Source organism: Talpa europaea (genome assembly GCF_964194135.1).
Source record: "Talpa europaea genome assembly, chromosome: 7".
In the NCBI taxonomy this organism is placed as follows: Eukaryota; Metazoa; Chordata; class Mammalia; order Eulipotyphla; family Talpidae; genus Talpa; species Talpa europaea.
This window is the reverse complement of record NC_140074.1, coordinates 55,014,815-55,032,468: the sequence shown is the minus strand read 5'-3', so window position 1 is coordinate 55,032,468 and position 17,654 is coordinate 55,014,815. Positions and strand designations below refer to the sequence as shown.

Below are 17,654 nucleotides of genomic sequence, written 5' to 3'. Positions count from 1 at the left end.
CTATATAATTTCTGTGAGCATTAAAACACCCTCCCAAAATGAATCAGGAAGAAGTAAGCTTATCAGACTCAAAAAGAAGTCATTCTACATCCTGCTTGGGCAAACCACAGAACCCAATAAAGAACTGACATGCTGAAAAAAAGGAGTATCCTTCACCCCATTCTCATTTCAGCACATATTTCTCCATGGAGGTATATATACCTCACTACCGTAACTGCTCTTATGCTTGCCCACTAAAATGCAAACTTAGAAGCTCTTACTATGCACGAGGAGGAAAGAGACTTAGAGAAATCATGAATTTTGAGTTTGGGCTTTGCTAATAACTAGCTGTGCAACTTCCACTTTCTTCTATGCAAAACATAAAATTAAGCATTGAACCATCCCCTAAGTCTCTGCCAGTAAGGCATATTATAACCTAATGAAAAGAAAGTCTTATAACAATGAATACCCCACTCTAAAGCTCCACATTTTAATTCCATTTCACAGAGCACTAGTAGTTTGTTTTGACTTAAAAATCTGGACAAAACTTCTATTTTAGTTGTTTTCACATATTTTATCTCACTAATCCTCATGAAAACACTGTGAACCATCCCCATTTCATAAACAATGAAACTTTCAAGGCCCATCTACCCTTTTTAACTATTACTAATTCATCATGACATTGGAAAAGTTGCCACCTGAAGGAACCATAGTTTTTCATCTATAAAATAAGGGAGGGGGGCAGCCAGGAAGATGTTTGAGGTGCCTGACAATTTGTTATGTAAGTCCAAAAATGTAAAAAAGATTCCAAGTGTGAAAGAGAAAAATTTTACTCATGCAATATTGATAAGCAGGTTAGTGGTGACATCCTTTTAAAGGAAGATTCATGCCAAGGAGCAGCGGCCATGGGAAGTGAACCGCTATCCCACAATGACTGTGTGGGAGAGCCACTCCTGAAAAATTCTATGGAGATAAGTCCAAATACATAGTTATAATAGTCTACAGCATAGCAACACACAAGGGGTGAAAATATCACAATAAAAGACAGGTATCAAGAAGAAATCTGTAGCAAATTCAAGATGACCCTTTAGAAAGGGAGGCAGTGAACAGTGAAGACGCGTGAAAACACAATTAAACCTGGACTCTGATGTCTACATGTCTGTGAAGGTTGCAAATGAACTTCAGGTATAAACTGAAGGATACTAGAGAAAATTGCCTGCCAGGTCATTTAATTTAGTAATTGAGGATTATAGCACAAAGAACTGAAGCACAGAGCTGGACAAAAATATGGATTACGATTCATAAAAGGGTTTCTCTCTATGACCTTGGGAAAGGCATTTCCCACCTCAGGGTTTCAGTTTCTTCACTTCTCCAGAATGAAGGGGTTGAACTCAAAGTGCTTCCTGCCGACTCTAACAGCCTTTGATCTTCTTAAAGACCACCAGGTCTCAAAACCATTCCTTATCTTTATCTTATTTATTTCCTTTACTTAACAAATCACTGATTACTCCACTACTGCTTTCCTCTGATAATGCCCTAAATGATCTGCCCCAACCTCATATTTTCCCTCCTCTAATGAATTATGCATTTGATGTTCAGATAAATGCTTTTTAAAATGGTTTATACCGGGCCTCCTTGGTGGCTCAAGGGGTTAAGCACAGCACTATGAAGCAATCTGCAGCCTCTGCAGCATGAATTCGATCCCCAGTGGGCCAGGGAGCTACCCACATGGCACAGCAGACCTTTCCTGTCTCCACCGCTGCTCCCCTCAGCAGTGTGTTTCAGTCAGTCTGCTTGTTCTGTTCCCAGCTCTGTCTCTGGTGAGTCCTCTCACCCCCCCTCGCCCCCGCATATCTCTGGCCTGTACCTCAGCTCTTGCATGCATAAATAAATAAATCCTTTTAAAAAAATTTAAAAAAATGGTTTATACCAAGTTCCATGCTCAAAAACCCTGAACTGCTAGAAAAATCAAGTTAACCTTGTTCCCACATGATAGTCATGCTTGGCATGACACAACTTGGACCCTCCTCTGCAGGGTTCAGTGTAAAGAGGAATGATTTAGGAATCAGGGAGCAGTGAATACAAATCAGGGGCTTCCAAACATTGATAGGCAAATTGCCTACCTTTGAGCCTACATTAAATGGCCATAGGCAGCCCTGCTGTTACATGTGTTTTCTCTTTTTCTGCTGTCATGACTTTTTATAACATTATGTCCCTTTAATCTGCCCAATTTTATATTCAGTAGAATTGCCTAAGGGTGGATCATCTGTATTATGGAATAAAGTCCACTGACGTTAGCCCCTAAATTTTATGAAAAATATGTCACTCAGAGAACATTTTTTATAATTTCTACACTTTTCATTTCAGTTCCAGATGGCTAAGATAACTGAAGGCCTGGCTTCTATCCAGACCTTGTATAGAAAAGCCATAAACCCATCATGGCCTGCCAATATCTGTAGGTGATATGAGCCAATACTCTGTCTAGAATATAGCAAAGAAGTATAGAGATGATGTTTGTGGCACTTATGAATCAAACCTTAGCCTTAGGGGAGATAAGAAAGTGCAAGCAGGAAGACAGTAGACAGAAGACAGAGGCATAAAGACAATATGAACTTGATTTGCTCTGATTTTCTCAGTCCCAGTTCAGCTACAACATATATTTCCATTAAACTCAAAAAACACCCCGTTTATGCCAGTTCAACTCCAAATATGCCCTTGAATTTATGACAAATGGTTTCAGTGGTGATAGAAAACATTAAAGTTTATTACTTATTACTATAACCCAGCAAATGAAGCAATGTTAAGACAATGATAAAGTAAGAAAAGCAATTTTCTTTAACTTCTAATTTCCTCCTTCCTTCCTAATATTTATTATGGATTAAAATATATTCTAAGTGCACGTAACATCCTGAAGTTTCCCAGGGCTTATAAAATTTCTGCCCTGAATTTCCCAGGGCTTATAAAATGGCTCTTTTGTAAAAGGTGCAGACCATTGTAACATTGTTATCCTTACTGTCTGGGAATACAGTGCTCAAAGATGGGACACAGTTCTAAGATGCCTAAATTTCTTTATTCATTGACTATTCTCATGCGCCTCCTGCTTGTAGCCCAGAACATACCCCTACCTTCAGGAATAAGCCCTTGCCCAAATTTTAAAGAGAGGGAAAGGTGAGACTCACATGGAAACCTCAGGGAGTTGATCCTAGAGTTTATTTTTCCTAATAGATGGATAGACATAAAACCCCTATTATTTTGAGTATACTTCAAGGATTTTCTTTATTAGCTATCCCTTCTAATTTAAAGCTGTTATTTTCTTATGTCATGACTTACCTTGTTATGCACATGACAATTGCTACTATAATGGCAATCTGTACAGCTCCAATAATAGCTGCAATAAGAACATGAGTGAGCTTCTGCCTACTTGGCACTACATAGAGGATACTAAAGTCTGTCTTTTCACATTGCTGTCCAGTATAACCAGACTCACACCTGAAAGGGAGGAAAAAATTTCTATGAGTATTATAAATCTCAGTAATTACAGGTTTTTAACTCAAAATATACAATAGGATGATAATATTTAAAAAGAAACAAAAAAGGAGGTGTTCTCCCTCCATCCGAGGAAAAAACTTGACAGCTCCATTTCACATAGTGTTCCTTTCACCTATTTTGATATCCCATTAATTTTAAAATTGTTAAATAATCTTTACCACTTTCACTTAAAAATAAATACATAATAGTCTACTTAGAGGTCATACTATAACTTATACATTCCTTGTTCTAAAATGTATCAGCTATTTCCTAAGTTTCACAATTATAAATTAGGTGTGGTGAACATCTTGGTAAGTGTGCAGTTTCCTATACTTAGTGTTATTCCTTACATTCCCTTATATTTGGAAATGGGATTACTGACTAATGCATATAAACATTTACAGTTCTTTGAACACAGCACCAAATTACACTGAAAACACTTTTCAGTGTACATGATAAAATGACACGATGCAGAGGGGAGATGAAAATAAGTCATTAATGACACAAATAGAGCCAAGCAGTCAAATAGGTGTTAATGTTAGAATTTATCTGAATGCCAATTAAAATTAAATAAAAATGCAACAACATAAGTTTATAATAACTTGACTGGGAGAAGCATGTAAGATATTTAACAGCAAATTCACATTCCTGAAGTGTACAAATCACCCTGTCTGTAGCTGGAACTGACTAATAAAATACCTGTAGTGTAAAGATATTGGATTCATTAAAGTCCCACACTTCGTTAAAAAAAAAAAGTTTTAATAAAGCACATATAACAACAACAACATAGAAACCTGGGAGCAGGGAAACACTGAAGCCAGGGGTGACGTGAGTCCACCAATCCTGCTGCTCCCTAGACACCTGGAGCAGGTTCCATACTGGGCTGTAAGCTTCTTAGCAGACAAGAAACAAAGTAGTAAGGTAGATATATAGATCACATAATAGAAATGAGAGCCTAGAAATAAATCCACACATCTATGGTGAACAGTTTTTTCATAAAGGCACCTAGACAATTCAATGAAAAATGACAGTCTCTTCAGCAAATGGTGCTGAGAGAACTGGACATACGCATATAAAAGAACAAAGCTGGGAGTCTTGCTGACCACATACACAAAACTAACTCAAAATGGATCACAGATCTAAATGTAACAGCTAAAACTATAAAAGGAGTAAAAGTCGGGGGGAAAGGAGCAAATGATCATGACCTTAGATTACACAATGATTTCTTAGAGCTGACACTGAAAGCATAGGCAACAACAACCACAATGATAAACTGGACTAACTTAAGAAAGTGAAAGGATATTCCACAGGAGAAAAAATTTGCCAATTATACATCTGATAAGAGACTTGTTTCTAGAATATATAAAGAACGATTATAACTCACTAACAAAAAGATACAAAACAATTACAAAATGGGCAAAAGATCTGAATAGACATTTCTACAAACAGGATATACAAATGGCCAACAAGCACATGAAAAGATGCTCAACATCACTAATCATCATGGAAATGCATATCAAAACCACAAGAAGATACCACTTCACACTCATTAGGATAGCTAGAATCAAAAATTCAGATAACAGCAAATGCAAGAAATACTTAGGGAATGTAAAATAGTAATATTACTCTGGAAAGACAGCCTTCAAGTCCTCAAAATGTTAAAGACAAAGTTACCACTTGGCCCAGCAACTGCACACTTACCATTTATCCAGGTAAAATTAAAACATGCATCCACACAAAAACCGGCAAACAACTGTTTGTGACATTAATCATAATAAGCAAAAAATGGAAACAATTCAAATATTCATCACCTTGTAAGTGGACTGTTATCCATTCAATGGAATATTATTCAGTTATAAAAGAAAAAGTACTGACACATTCTATAACCTGCATAGACCTTGACAATAGTATTATAAGTGAATGAATCTAGACATAGAGGATCACATATTACATGAGTCCACTGCAATGAAATGTCCAGGATAGACATTTATAGCGACAGAAAATTTATAGAGACAGAAAATAGGTTAGGGATTGTCTAGAGCTGAGGAGAATGATAAGATTTAGGAATAAGAGCAAAAGGGCTCTTAGGCTAATAAAATGTTCTAAAGCTGTTTGTGGTCATGACTGCACAACTCTACGACTAGATTAAAAACCATTGGGTAAAAAAAAAAAGAATGTAAAAGAAAGTGAGAAGATCATTGACACAAAATACAATCTCCATAAAATTACAATAACAGCTGTTCAAAAGAACTATAGTTGCTATTGTTATTACATTCAGGGGAATTTTATATCTCATTGATCCTCATTTGAAAAGGGCACCCTCTGAAATAGAGAACATGTTCAACAATATAGGTACAATAAATTCAATAATATAATGAAATCTCATAGGATTTTTAAAGCAATGTCTTACAGGGTAGACTAATGGCCAAGAGTCAAAGCTCAGTAAAATAAGAAAAGTCCCACAGGAACACTAACAATGTCCTAGATATGCATCTCTCTGACAGTTAATACCAAGATTAAAATCAGAATACCAAAATGTATAGGTCATGTACTGTTCAGGCAATCCTTGGATATTATTTTCGGCAACTGATTTTGGGTTATGCTCTAGAATCTTAACTCCTAGATTATTACTTCAGTCACTGATTAAAGAAAATCCAAGCATTTGGTTCTCTACCTTCAGGGTGAAATGCCTTGTGAAGTCTCAAATCACTGTGGGTATATCTACATTATATTTTGTTTGTTGTCAGTCTCTTCTACTAGATTGTATGTTTGTTTTTTGAAAGGAAGATCTTAGATCCCTATCATAATTTTGAGACCCAGTGCCAGTTAAATTTGGTACAGTTAGCAATAAATAAATTAGTGGTAGGAGAATGCTAGAAGATCTAATAAGAGGATGGAAGTTAAAGGTGTTTCCTCCCTGCCAGTTTACTGTTTACTGCACCCACCTACTAGTGGAAATGTATGTGACATTATGGCCTGATTCTTGTAGACAATATAAACAAAACAAGGTGGTCAACTGCTTCTGAGGTATTAAAGTGTGCCGGAAAGTTTCTTTAGCATTAATAAATATCCCTGGTCTGGAGAAGATGGAAAAGTTGATAATCATCACATCATTCAAAAAATATTTACTAATTAGTCATTGGTACAGGACCTATGTTAGGCCCTGGGAAGACAGTGTTAACAAAACGGAGTCTGGAACCTAATAGAGCTAATAGTCTAAAAATATCAATAGAGAATTATTAACTATGCACTGTGCTAAGTACTTGAAATACATTATTTAATTTTAACAACACTGGCAGACAGGTACTCTTATAATTTTAGAAATGAGGAAAACAAGTCTTAGAAATTTTAGGCAACTTTTAAAGGGCATAACCAATAATTGCCCAATCAGGTGTATCTCATCCCAAAGACTTAACCACTACACCTGTCAACCCTCTTATCGTCAATTAGTAAAACACAGCAGAGTGACCTGGTGCCACTTCATCACCAGGACATCATCCTCTCCTATCCCTCCCTATCATCCTTAGTACTTTGATCAAGACATGAATACACTGTGGGATCAATGAGGAATCCAGTGTATGATTTTATTTTAAAACTGGTACATTCTCTTTTACATACTTGTATTTTTAAAATGTTAAGGATAGGCCCCGGGTAGCCTAGCTCCTTCAAAAACAAGGACTTTCAATGAGGCAAAAGCCTAAACCTTAACAAAGATTTTGCGATGAATGGTTGATAGTGTTCTGCATTGTTTTGCTTTGAGTTTTAGGCAAAAGAAGAGGGAGAAGAAAGAACCAGGAGAAGGGAGCTAAAAGAGTGAAGGGACCAAGAGACCTCATTTCTAATAGCTTTCTTTTATTTCTTTGAGAGAAAGCTTCACTGGCTTCCAAGCTGACAGAACAAAAGGAAAAAACAGTATTTCTCCTTGCTTTGATGTTTCAACTAAGAAAGGAAAAAGGGATCCTGGCAATCTTGCAGGTGGGAAGTGGGAGCAGAATGATAGCAATGTAAAACCCTGCCTTGTCTAAGGACAAGTTTCAGCTAACTAGACCGACCTAAAGCAGGGGATGAGCTCCAAACAGCAGTGTTGTATGCACACAGGCACAGAACAGCAAAAAGCACTAAGATCATTAGGTTGAGTATTGGAAAATGAGATCGAGTTTTGTCTCAGCTCTATTTCTAAATTTCTAACAGCTGATGTGAACAAGTCACATACCTCTCTGAATCAGACAGCTGATGATTTGCACATGTTCCATTTCCACCTCTCACTCCACACCTGGTTCTATATCCCCACCCCCTTATTTTTAGAAATCTATTTTAAGATTTATCTCATTTGAGCTAGATGTCCTCTCTTTTTTAATACACCTACTTTAGTCCTTCAATCACTTCGTGACGGATTCAATCACTTCATGACAGACCAAAACAGTGCCTAGAAAATGGCATGTTTATCTTTATATTAAAATATATATGGGCCTCCCTGGTGGCACAAGGGGTTAAGAAGCAACCTACGAAGCCATCCGCAGCCACTGCAGCATGAGTTCAATCCTCGGCCAGGGAGCAACCTGCAACGTGACTTGCCCGCTGCTCCCCTCAGCAGTGTATTTCACTCAATCCACCTGTTCTGCTCCCCACTCTGTTTCTGGTGAATCCTCTCACCCCCCACACCTCTGTCCTGTACTCCAGTTTTTGTATGAATAAATAAATCAATCTTTGGAAAAAACATAAAAAATAAAATAAAATATATATAACATTATATATATATTTTTTTAAAGATTTATTTATTTATTTATACAAGCACTGGGTACAGTCGGAAGCACGGGAGGGTGAAAGAATTCACCAGAGCCAGAGCAGGGAACAGAACAGGCAGACCAACGAAATACACTGCTGAGGGGAGCAGCGGGCGAGACAAGAGAGGTCTGTCGCGCCATGTGGGACCCTCGCCAGCGGCCGGAGATTGAGCCGGCACTGCAGAGGCTGCGGGCAGCTTCGCAGCCCAGCGCTCAACCGCTGCGCCACCAGGGGAGGCCCTATAACATATTAAAATGTTAAGCCTGTACTCTCAAAATCCTAATATATTTGTTTTCACATATCACTTCCCAATGTTTTCCAAATGATGCTACCAGTTTATTTTTCAATCAACTGCAAATAAACACTACTTTCTGGTAATAGTCCACATTTCATGAACTTCTATACAGCAATGAACCACTGATAGAAAACATTTCTCACCTCTCCTCTGGAGCTAATGACTTACCTACAAGAAGCCTTCTGAGTGGAATATATGAATTCACATTTTCCATGGATGCAGTAACCATTGAGGTTTTCAGGGCAAGGCATGTGGTTTCCCATATAAACATCTTCTCCCTGATCACTAGCATCTTAAAAGAACATAAATCATGTCACTGAATGGTAAAAAAGCAAATTGAAAAAATATGGACTTTTCAAGGTTCTGAGACGGCAAATAAATTCACCCCTTACTGGGTAATTTGGAAAGGAAATGTATTAGATAGGGGGTTGGATAAAAATCAAGGTTCCAGTGTGCCACAAACACAGCAAGTAGACTGCTTAAATTCAAAGCATATAAAAAGATTTGCAGGATGTGACCACTATGAGCTACTGTTGTTCAAAAACCTGCCAAAGAAAAGTAAACATTTTTGCTAAAGAAATAAATGCCACTTCTAGAAGAAAGCTCACCTCTGTGACAAAGAGATGGCATATAAGGCAATGGCTTTTGAAGAACTGATTTACTCTAATCATTCACCTGGGGGCTATGAAATTGAGGCCAGAGAACACTGGAATGGCAGAGAGCATGTTATGGCATTCTGAAATTTAAGAGTGAAAGGTTTTTTGGGGGATGAAAACTATAAAGCATACAGATTTTTTTTCCCCAAATGAAAATAGCTTTGTAATTCTTCTTATATAATTTTTCTAGGTATGTAATTTTTCTTAATATATGCTATAGTGAAAATTTTTCATACAATAGAGAATTTTTTTTAAATTTTAAATCACATACGATCTCTCTCCAAAGAGAATCAAAACATGGTTTGATGAACATCTTTTCAGACTTGAGTATATTGATTTGAACTGAACTGAGCTGAAGTGAAGAAAATGCAAGTGTGGTAAGTAATTCCATTATCAGAAATAGAGTCAAGAAGGAAAGACAGGGCCTCCCCGGTGGTGCAGCGGTAGAGCGCTGGGTTGCGAAGCTGCCCGCAGCCTCTGCGGAGCCGGTTCGATCCCCGGCTGCTCCCCGGCCACTGGAGGAGGGTCCCACATGGCGGGCAGACCTCTCCTGCCGCCCGCTGCTCCCCTCAGCAGTGTACTTCGGTCCTTCTGCCTGCTCTGCTCCCTGCTCTGGCTCTGGTGAATTCTCTCACCCTCCCGCGCTTCTGACTCTACCCAGTGCTTGTATAAACAAAACAAACAAACAAACAAATAAATAATAAAAACATGCCTCTATTAAAAAAAAAATCTTTAAAAAAAAAAAAAGAAGGAAAGACAGTCTTCAAAGTCAGTCATATTCATTCATATATACTCTCATAAATTCAAATACACACTCATCCACATAACTTGAAATAGATTTTTATATGTCTTTTTCTGGCATATACACTAATACATTAATTCTCAGCTCTTTAGACTGAGAGCTCCTCCAATGTTTACAGGCCTATCCAACTGTATGAAAAATTCCCAGGCCTCCTCCCATTTCTATATTACAGTTCCAGCTTACAGATCCTGAGCATTATTAATAGTGTGACCTTGAGCATACTACCTCTCTAAGCTTGAGATTTCATAACTGCAAAATCAGGATCACAATAGGCCCTGTACTTCAAGTAGTTTTGAGAGGATTATGTGAGACAATTAATGCATGTACAAGACTATTAAAACAACCAGTTATTTATACAGCTCGTCATGTAACAGCAAAGGCTTATCTCCACAAAATACAAATAAAGGTGTTAATTTGAAGAATGCTAATGCAAACAAATTAAGAAGGAATGAAATAGGTGTGTGTGTGTGTGTGTGTGTGTGTGTGTGTGTGTGTGTGTGTGTCTGTGTGTGAAATGGAAAGGCAAAGAAGTAAGACAAGAGGAAGTATGAAAACATGTAAAACAGAGAACCAAAAACACAGATTTTCTAGAGATAAAATTCACATACGAAAAAGCTTTGTGATTATTAAACTTAGTGATAGGAACTTAAACAGAGGTCATGGTATCCCTAACAAGACAAGTTATTCCCTTTTACCTCAAAATGTATTTACACTGAACTAATTGATGCCTAAAAAGAGAATTGCAGAAGTCAAGGAATTCAACCTGCAAAATCTCAATTTTAAGGCTGTCTTTCCAACTTTGTGGTTTTCCTCTCTCTGAGGGAGATAAAGAAGAGCCACACTGTCCAACAGAAGGATGAGACATATATGTGTTACTGTATTTTCTAGCAGCCACATTTTTAAGAAAAAGACACAGATTACTTTAATATATTTTATTGACTCAATTTATCAAATAAATATTATTTCCATATACAATTTAAGAATATTTTAATATTTTACTCTTTTTTCTTAAAAAAGTCTTCACACACTGGAGGCACTTTTCACTCACATCTCAGTCCTGAGGGGCCACATTTCCAGAGCTCGTCAGCCACAGGTGCCAGCAGTTACCATGGTGGACAGTGCAGAATATATGACTTATTCATTTATCACCTACTGAACACCATCCACATATCAGGCACTGCTAGGTACTGAGGAACATAAAAATAATTAAAACATATCCTGTCCCAAAAGACCTATAAGGTCTCCTTTGGGACCTCCCTGGTGGCGCAGGGATTAAAGTCTCAGCACTATCAAGCTATCGCCAGCCACTGTGGCATAAGTTCAATTCCCGGCCAGGGAGAAACCCACATAGCGCAGCAGATCTCTCCTGTCTCCCCCACTGATCCCCTCAGCCGTGCATTTCTGTGGATCCTCCTGTTCTGCTCCCCACTCTGTCTCTGGTGAATCCTCTCATTCCCAACACCTCTGGCCTGCACCCCAGTTCTTGTATGCATAAATAAAAATAAATCTTTTTTAAAAAAAAGGCTCCTCCGGCTCCCAACTATACTCTGTCATAGCAAAAGAAATCAAGCCCTCCTCCTAAGGGCTCCTTCATCATGAGCACTCAACTCCTCCACTACAACACTCACGACTATGTTATAAGTGAATTTTTAAAATCAGTCTCTGCCATGAGACTGTGAGCTTCTTGAGACTCTAGATGCCTGTATTACTCATTTCTGTGTAATTCCTAACACTTAGGACATCGTACTTTTCTTGACAGGGTTTCAAACTAAAAATGTTATTCAACATTTGCAGGCAAGCCATAAGTGACTTGAGGAATGCAACTTCTCCCACAGCAACTAAATATATGAAATTAGCACGGAGAGAAAAGATCAAGACTTGAGAAGAAATATGAAGGTTCACCAATGTGATAGCTGAAGAATAGCTTAAATATTCTGAAGGAGATTAGGCCAAGAATGAAAGGAAAGAGGCAGAACAGAATTCTGGAACAGAGGGGGTAAAATAAAAAGAAAAACGTTCTTTGGAAAATGTGAAAAAGAACACCAGGGCTTAGGGTCAGAAAGTCTGAATTCTAGTCCTTGCTCTGCTATTCTACATGAGCCACAAATTCTTACAGTCTCACAGCTTTTTCATCTGCAAAATAAGAATAACAGGGCTATGACAAGGATGAATAACACAAATATGTGAAGACCCTGGCACAGAATATAATGCTGCTCATTAACTGTTGAACAGATGAACATCTTACTGATGTCACTCTCAAACATGCGAGGTTACGTTCACCAATGATGAACACAGATACCAACAATGAAACTAGAAAACAAAAGAAAGACTGATGGCCATGACCACATCGACAGTGAATTCAGCGACAGTATTTTACATTCAGAACTAGGCAGTAACATCTACTTTTCCAGGTGTGATGACTGAGGCTCAGAGTTCTGACTCCAGAAAGCAAGCTCTGAATCAACATACTATTCTTTCACCAAGCTACCTGGGGAATGTGTAGGAAACACAAAAAAGGAGTGTCCAAGCACTGCTCTGTAGGCAAGGTAAATTAGTTAACTTCAAAAAGGAAAGATCAAATGTTTTAAAGATATGACAAAGCACAGTGCCAGAAGCCCTGGCAGAGATAGAGCCTCACACAGCAAGAACTGGGCATAGAACAGTCCTGTTTAAACAATGTCCTCAGGCAAGTAGTGACAGGCTCCATGAACAGCTGCAACTGCTAGTCTCTTAACAATGTTTATGTGTGTGCAATATAAAAAGTATTCTTAGTCACCCACTGGCTCCTTCCGCCCATAGAAGCATCCAGAAACAAACCCACCACCAGCGGCAGTGTTTTCAAATACAAAGGAAAGTATGGTTCTAAGTGATGATGTTATAAGAAAACCCAAAGCCAGTTGGCTTATCTGCAAAGGCATGTTCCACAGGCTGTCCTGGTCCATCAACGTACAACCCAAATAAAGTGTGAGAAGCTGCTAAGAACCACCAAGATATGTGCCTGGAAGGAGCTGAGGCCATAACAATTACATCAATATAGCAGCAGTAATCACTGCATCAATCTGTATCAGTAACTCTAGGGCTCATTATTTCTCCAAATCCCTACAGTTAAAAAAACCTCAATACACTATTGGTTCTCCTGTGCTACGATGCATCCCAAGCTTCATCACTAACATATCTCTCCATACATCCTTCCAGAACCCCAGTCTCTGTAGACCCCATCAAAGAACTATCTATTCAGGTATAAACTCCTACTTACCCTCCAGACACACTCGGCCCTCTTATTTCTAAACCCTACTGTTCTCCATACCAGCCCTAACTTTTCCTTTTCTAGCCTATTCACTTTGCCTGGGCAAACACCTTTCTCATGTGACTAAATGCATCCCTCCCCTCAGATATTCCCTTAGATACTCCTTTCATCTTGCTGATGTGCCAAGGCCACCTTGCTAGATCCCCTGTCCTTCACTGTCCCCTGCTACGCCCACTACTGTCACCTCCAGACCAGCACTCCAGTCTCAGCTCCCAAGGACCTTCCTCTCTTCTGGGTCTCCGCCATACACCTATCCAGCAGCAGACCGCCCACGTCAAGATACTACTGCCCCCAAAGCACACCCAGGCCTTCCTCCAGTGACTGAGGGCTAGCCTTACCTTTTGATGAGGTTGAACTTATCAAGACCATTTTTAAATGACCTCACCGAACTATTAAAAATATGAGTCACCATGTGATGAGAAGGACAATATCAATATCTCAGGAGCTCTGATACCCTCAGCCAGCAGGTGTAGAGACCACTGAGAAAGTGAGGTCAAAGAGGGGATGAGAGCTGGGATGAGGTGAAGCTCAAGAATGAAGTGATAAGTTTAGGTAATAACAAGGTGTTATAGGTAATAGAATATAAGGGACAAGTGAAAAGAATAACTGTATTATGGATAGAATTAGACTCTGGGTGGTGAACATAATGTGGTATGTGCACATGCTGATTTTTAATGCCATACACCTGAAATTTACATAATATCATAATGCAATATCACTTTAATTTAAAAGAGGAGGGGGAAGTGTTATGGTTAGAATTTAGGCTGTATGAAAATATCTTTGAACAAAAATAGTCACATTAAAATGTCATACAAAATGAAGGAACCTACTGGATAGATGGGAATGTTACTTGTGTACAGGGGGGGTATGTATTCATTTGTCAAAACTGATAATTAACAATTATGCATGTCAGTGTACCCAAATTATACCTTTAAAAAGGCAAAATAAGAATTATAATCGAGTGAACAGAGGCATATGAACCTGCCCTGGAATGATGCTAGTATGATTAAGAAATGAAGCCTCTCATTTTAATTAACTTAAATAGCCACATGTGACCAGTAGCTAACTGTCCTAGACAATGCTGCTCTATAATCTCTCTCATTCTCACAACTTCAGTTATCACTTCTGTATTCAAGAACTGACTTGTAAATTTATGCTGAACAAAGTCGCTTGGATGGGTTCCACAAGCAACTCAAACTCAAAAATAAAACTAATTACCTCCACCATCAATTCCTCCCTATCTTCACCCAAACACCTTTCCCTTCTCCACACCCCTAGCTCTATAAATAGAATCCCCCACCCAAGGCATCCAAACTTGTACTGTTATCCCTCATAACTAAGCAGATGTCAGTTCCTTTTGGGTCTACCTAACAGATCTCTTTGCCTCTGATCCAATGTATATAAGTAAACACACTGTTCCCACCAGGTTTCAACCAACTGGTTGATTCTGTAGCTTTGCCCTTTTTCAAATTAATGATTCTCCACTGCCTAAAAATAAAGTTTGAATTCCCTAGGGTAACATAGCATTCAAGACACAATACAATCTGGTCCCAAATTTTTTAATCTTATATTTCACTTTAACCTCTTTCCAGCCAAAAAATGATCCCTCCCTTACCATTCTCCAACACATTCTATCACAATGTTGGCATCCACAACTGTGTTCTTGCTCTTTCATTCACCTTACATATTCTGTGACACCTGTTGAAATCCTAACCATCTTTTCAGGTTCAGATAGAAGTCTACCTCTTCTATAAGTTTCTAAAATCCTCACTACCACCCACCAAACAATAATTTCTTCTTTTCTGAATTCCCATTGAACTTTTTAACCTTAAATTCATAATAATTACCAACTTCTACTTTGTTAGACATAGGTTATATGCATTTCTTACCATCAACATATAACAAGCTCTTTAAAGATAGTTATCATGTATTAGATCTTATATCCACCAGTAGTCATGCAAAATAGCCACTATAAAACAGGCACATAATAAATTATCAAGATTATAATAATTTCATTTGAATTATAGATTATTTCTTATGAGTAAATATTTTTCAACATCTCAAAAGTGGTGTAGGCACTAAGTTATCCCTGGTATCTTATCAAAAGCAGACAAATATTTTAGGCATACACACTGCATAAGTCTGAATGTTTTACTAGAAAACAGCCTTCCTATCACAGTCAAGTACTATTACATCATCTACGACAACACTGGAGATTTCCTATTTTAAATAGTCTTTGTATCAACATAGGAAACTGGTATTTCAGGGATTCAAAGATTATAATTAATTCAGGTTTGATATAATTCAAGTGAGAATTCAATGATGATAATGGCTACCACTTATGAGTATCAGACACTGTCCTAAGCACTTGACATATATTATCTTTTTTTAAATTTTTTTGCATCTGTTAGATTGGTACTATTATTGGCACTATTATTCTCACTTAGCATCCTTTTAAGAAATTAGCCATAAAAGGCATATCACACATCTAAAAAAAATTATCCAGAAGTATGAACAAACAAATGCCTAGAAGATTCACTTGTGATAGAGCAATTTTAAGCCCCAAACTAGCTGTCCAAAGATCTCAACCTGCTTCATTTATTCAGACATAATGCCACTGAATCTCAATGTTCCCAACAGTCCATACCCTCAGAGCAGCGGTAAGAATCAAATACAATAATGGATATGAAACAAGAAGTGGAAAAGCACTGGATATGAGGACAAGGCACCCAGAATCCAATCTATGCTCTAAACTTTACTACATGTAAAACTTTATATAAATAAATCCCACAGCTTCTCTGACTTGTATCCATTCTTTCAAGACTAGGGGTTGCCTTCATATGCACCAGACATTCTGCTAAGTGAGGGATATGAAAGTGAACACAATACACAGTGCCCTGCCCTCACAACAGGGGAGGAGGATACAGATATGCAAAAATTTCAATTCGAGCAGATTAGATGCTCAACATATCCTTTATGTATACATAAAAGAGGTACCTAATCTAGATTTAAGGGTCAAGGAATACTTCCCAAGAGGAAATGACTGCTAGACTGAAACTGTAAAAAGTTCCAGATAAAGGAGACAAGGCACAAAGACCTGGGCACCAAGGGCAAATGTTAATGATAGATTGCTGAGAAGTAAAGATTTTAAAAGCATACATCAAGGGATCTTTCTACATAATTCCTTACAAGTGCATGTGAATCTACAATGCTCTCAATAAAAATTTCAATTTAAAAAATTACATCTGAAAGTACACTAAACTGAGACACATCTTAGCTACTGCAGTATATTGCTACAAAGAGCAAAGTTGGAAGGCTGGTTATAGTGGAAACAGAACTACTGAGAACGATTACCATATTTCAATAGTTGGCCAAAATTTGGAAAATCATGATTCAGTACCTTTAACATCTGGTCGATATTGTAGTCCATCATCTTTTTTCCCCAACAAACTGTTGTCATCTGGGTCTATAAGAGAAAACAGTTTTAAAATTAAGACACATAGGATGTTTAAATCACACCACAAAGCTCCCCAATATTCCAAATGCTCCAGGTTCTTGCCAACTCTCTGTCCACTTGTTTTGCTCACATGTTCACCACTCGCTTGATCTACTGTGCCTTTTCAATTTCAGGCCTCAAGGCATCCCAGATATAGATGTGCTTTGCACGATGAACAGTCTAGTTTCATTTAGACCCTAACTCAAATGTCATCTGCTTAAAAAGTCTTCCCTATACAAACTGAAATAACACATACCCTGAAGAAAAAGGCTTAACCCTTTCTCCAAGGTACAATGGTCTCAAGATTTACCTTCTACTACTGTTTTCCTGGAAACACATCAGATTAAGATAAATGTGGAACCTCAGCAGTGTATAGGACAAAATCTACCATAAAAATGACCCCGATTGGTGAACTGTCCTTGGACTGAGAAGACAGTAAGCGAACCGTAAATATCTGTTGGAAAGCACAGCTTTGGCTTCCCAATATTTAGTGGGGGAGGAAAGGGAATGTATAGTTAGAAGTGGATAGAAATCTTATAGAGGGGACCAAGATAAAAGTTACGCACCAGTTACTTCCAAAGAATCCTAAATCTGCATAAATATCAGTTAACAAAATTCTCAAGCTTGGCCAATTGCTCTGAATTTAAATTTCTGGGTAGCACCATTCAACCATGCACCAGTTGCTCAGAAGAGGTTTCCTTTCTCTCAGGAGTCTTTTACCTAAGCTCTAAATACCACCTTATGTAAGAAAAACAAGCCATACCACTTGTTAAAGATTAAATCCAAGTAACCATCTACCTACAAGA

General features: G+C 38.0%; 1 protein-coding gene across 1 annotated transcript in view; it reads right to left on the bottom strand.

Annotated features, from left to right (window-relative positions):
* TMEFF1 (transmembrane protein with EGF like and two follistatin like domains 1) overlaps positions 1 to 17,654 on the bottom strand; it is a gene marked incomplete at both ends in the record, with an annotated part of 67,965 nt that overhangs the window by 442 nt on the left and 49,869 nt on the right. Inside the window, 3 exons of the mRNA XM_084236616.1 lie at positions 3,310 to 3,468; positions 8,756 to 8,879; positions 16,753 to 16,818. Of these exons, the coding sequence (XP_084092742.1) occupies positions 3,310 to 3,468; positions 8,756 to 8,879; positions 16,753 to 16,818 (349 nt within the window). The remainder of the gene's footprint in view (positions 1 to 3,309; positions 3,469 to 8,755; positions 8,880 to 16,752; positions 16,819 to 17,654) is intronic.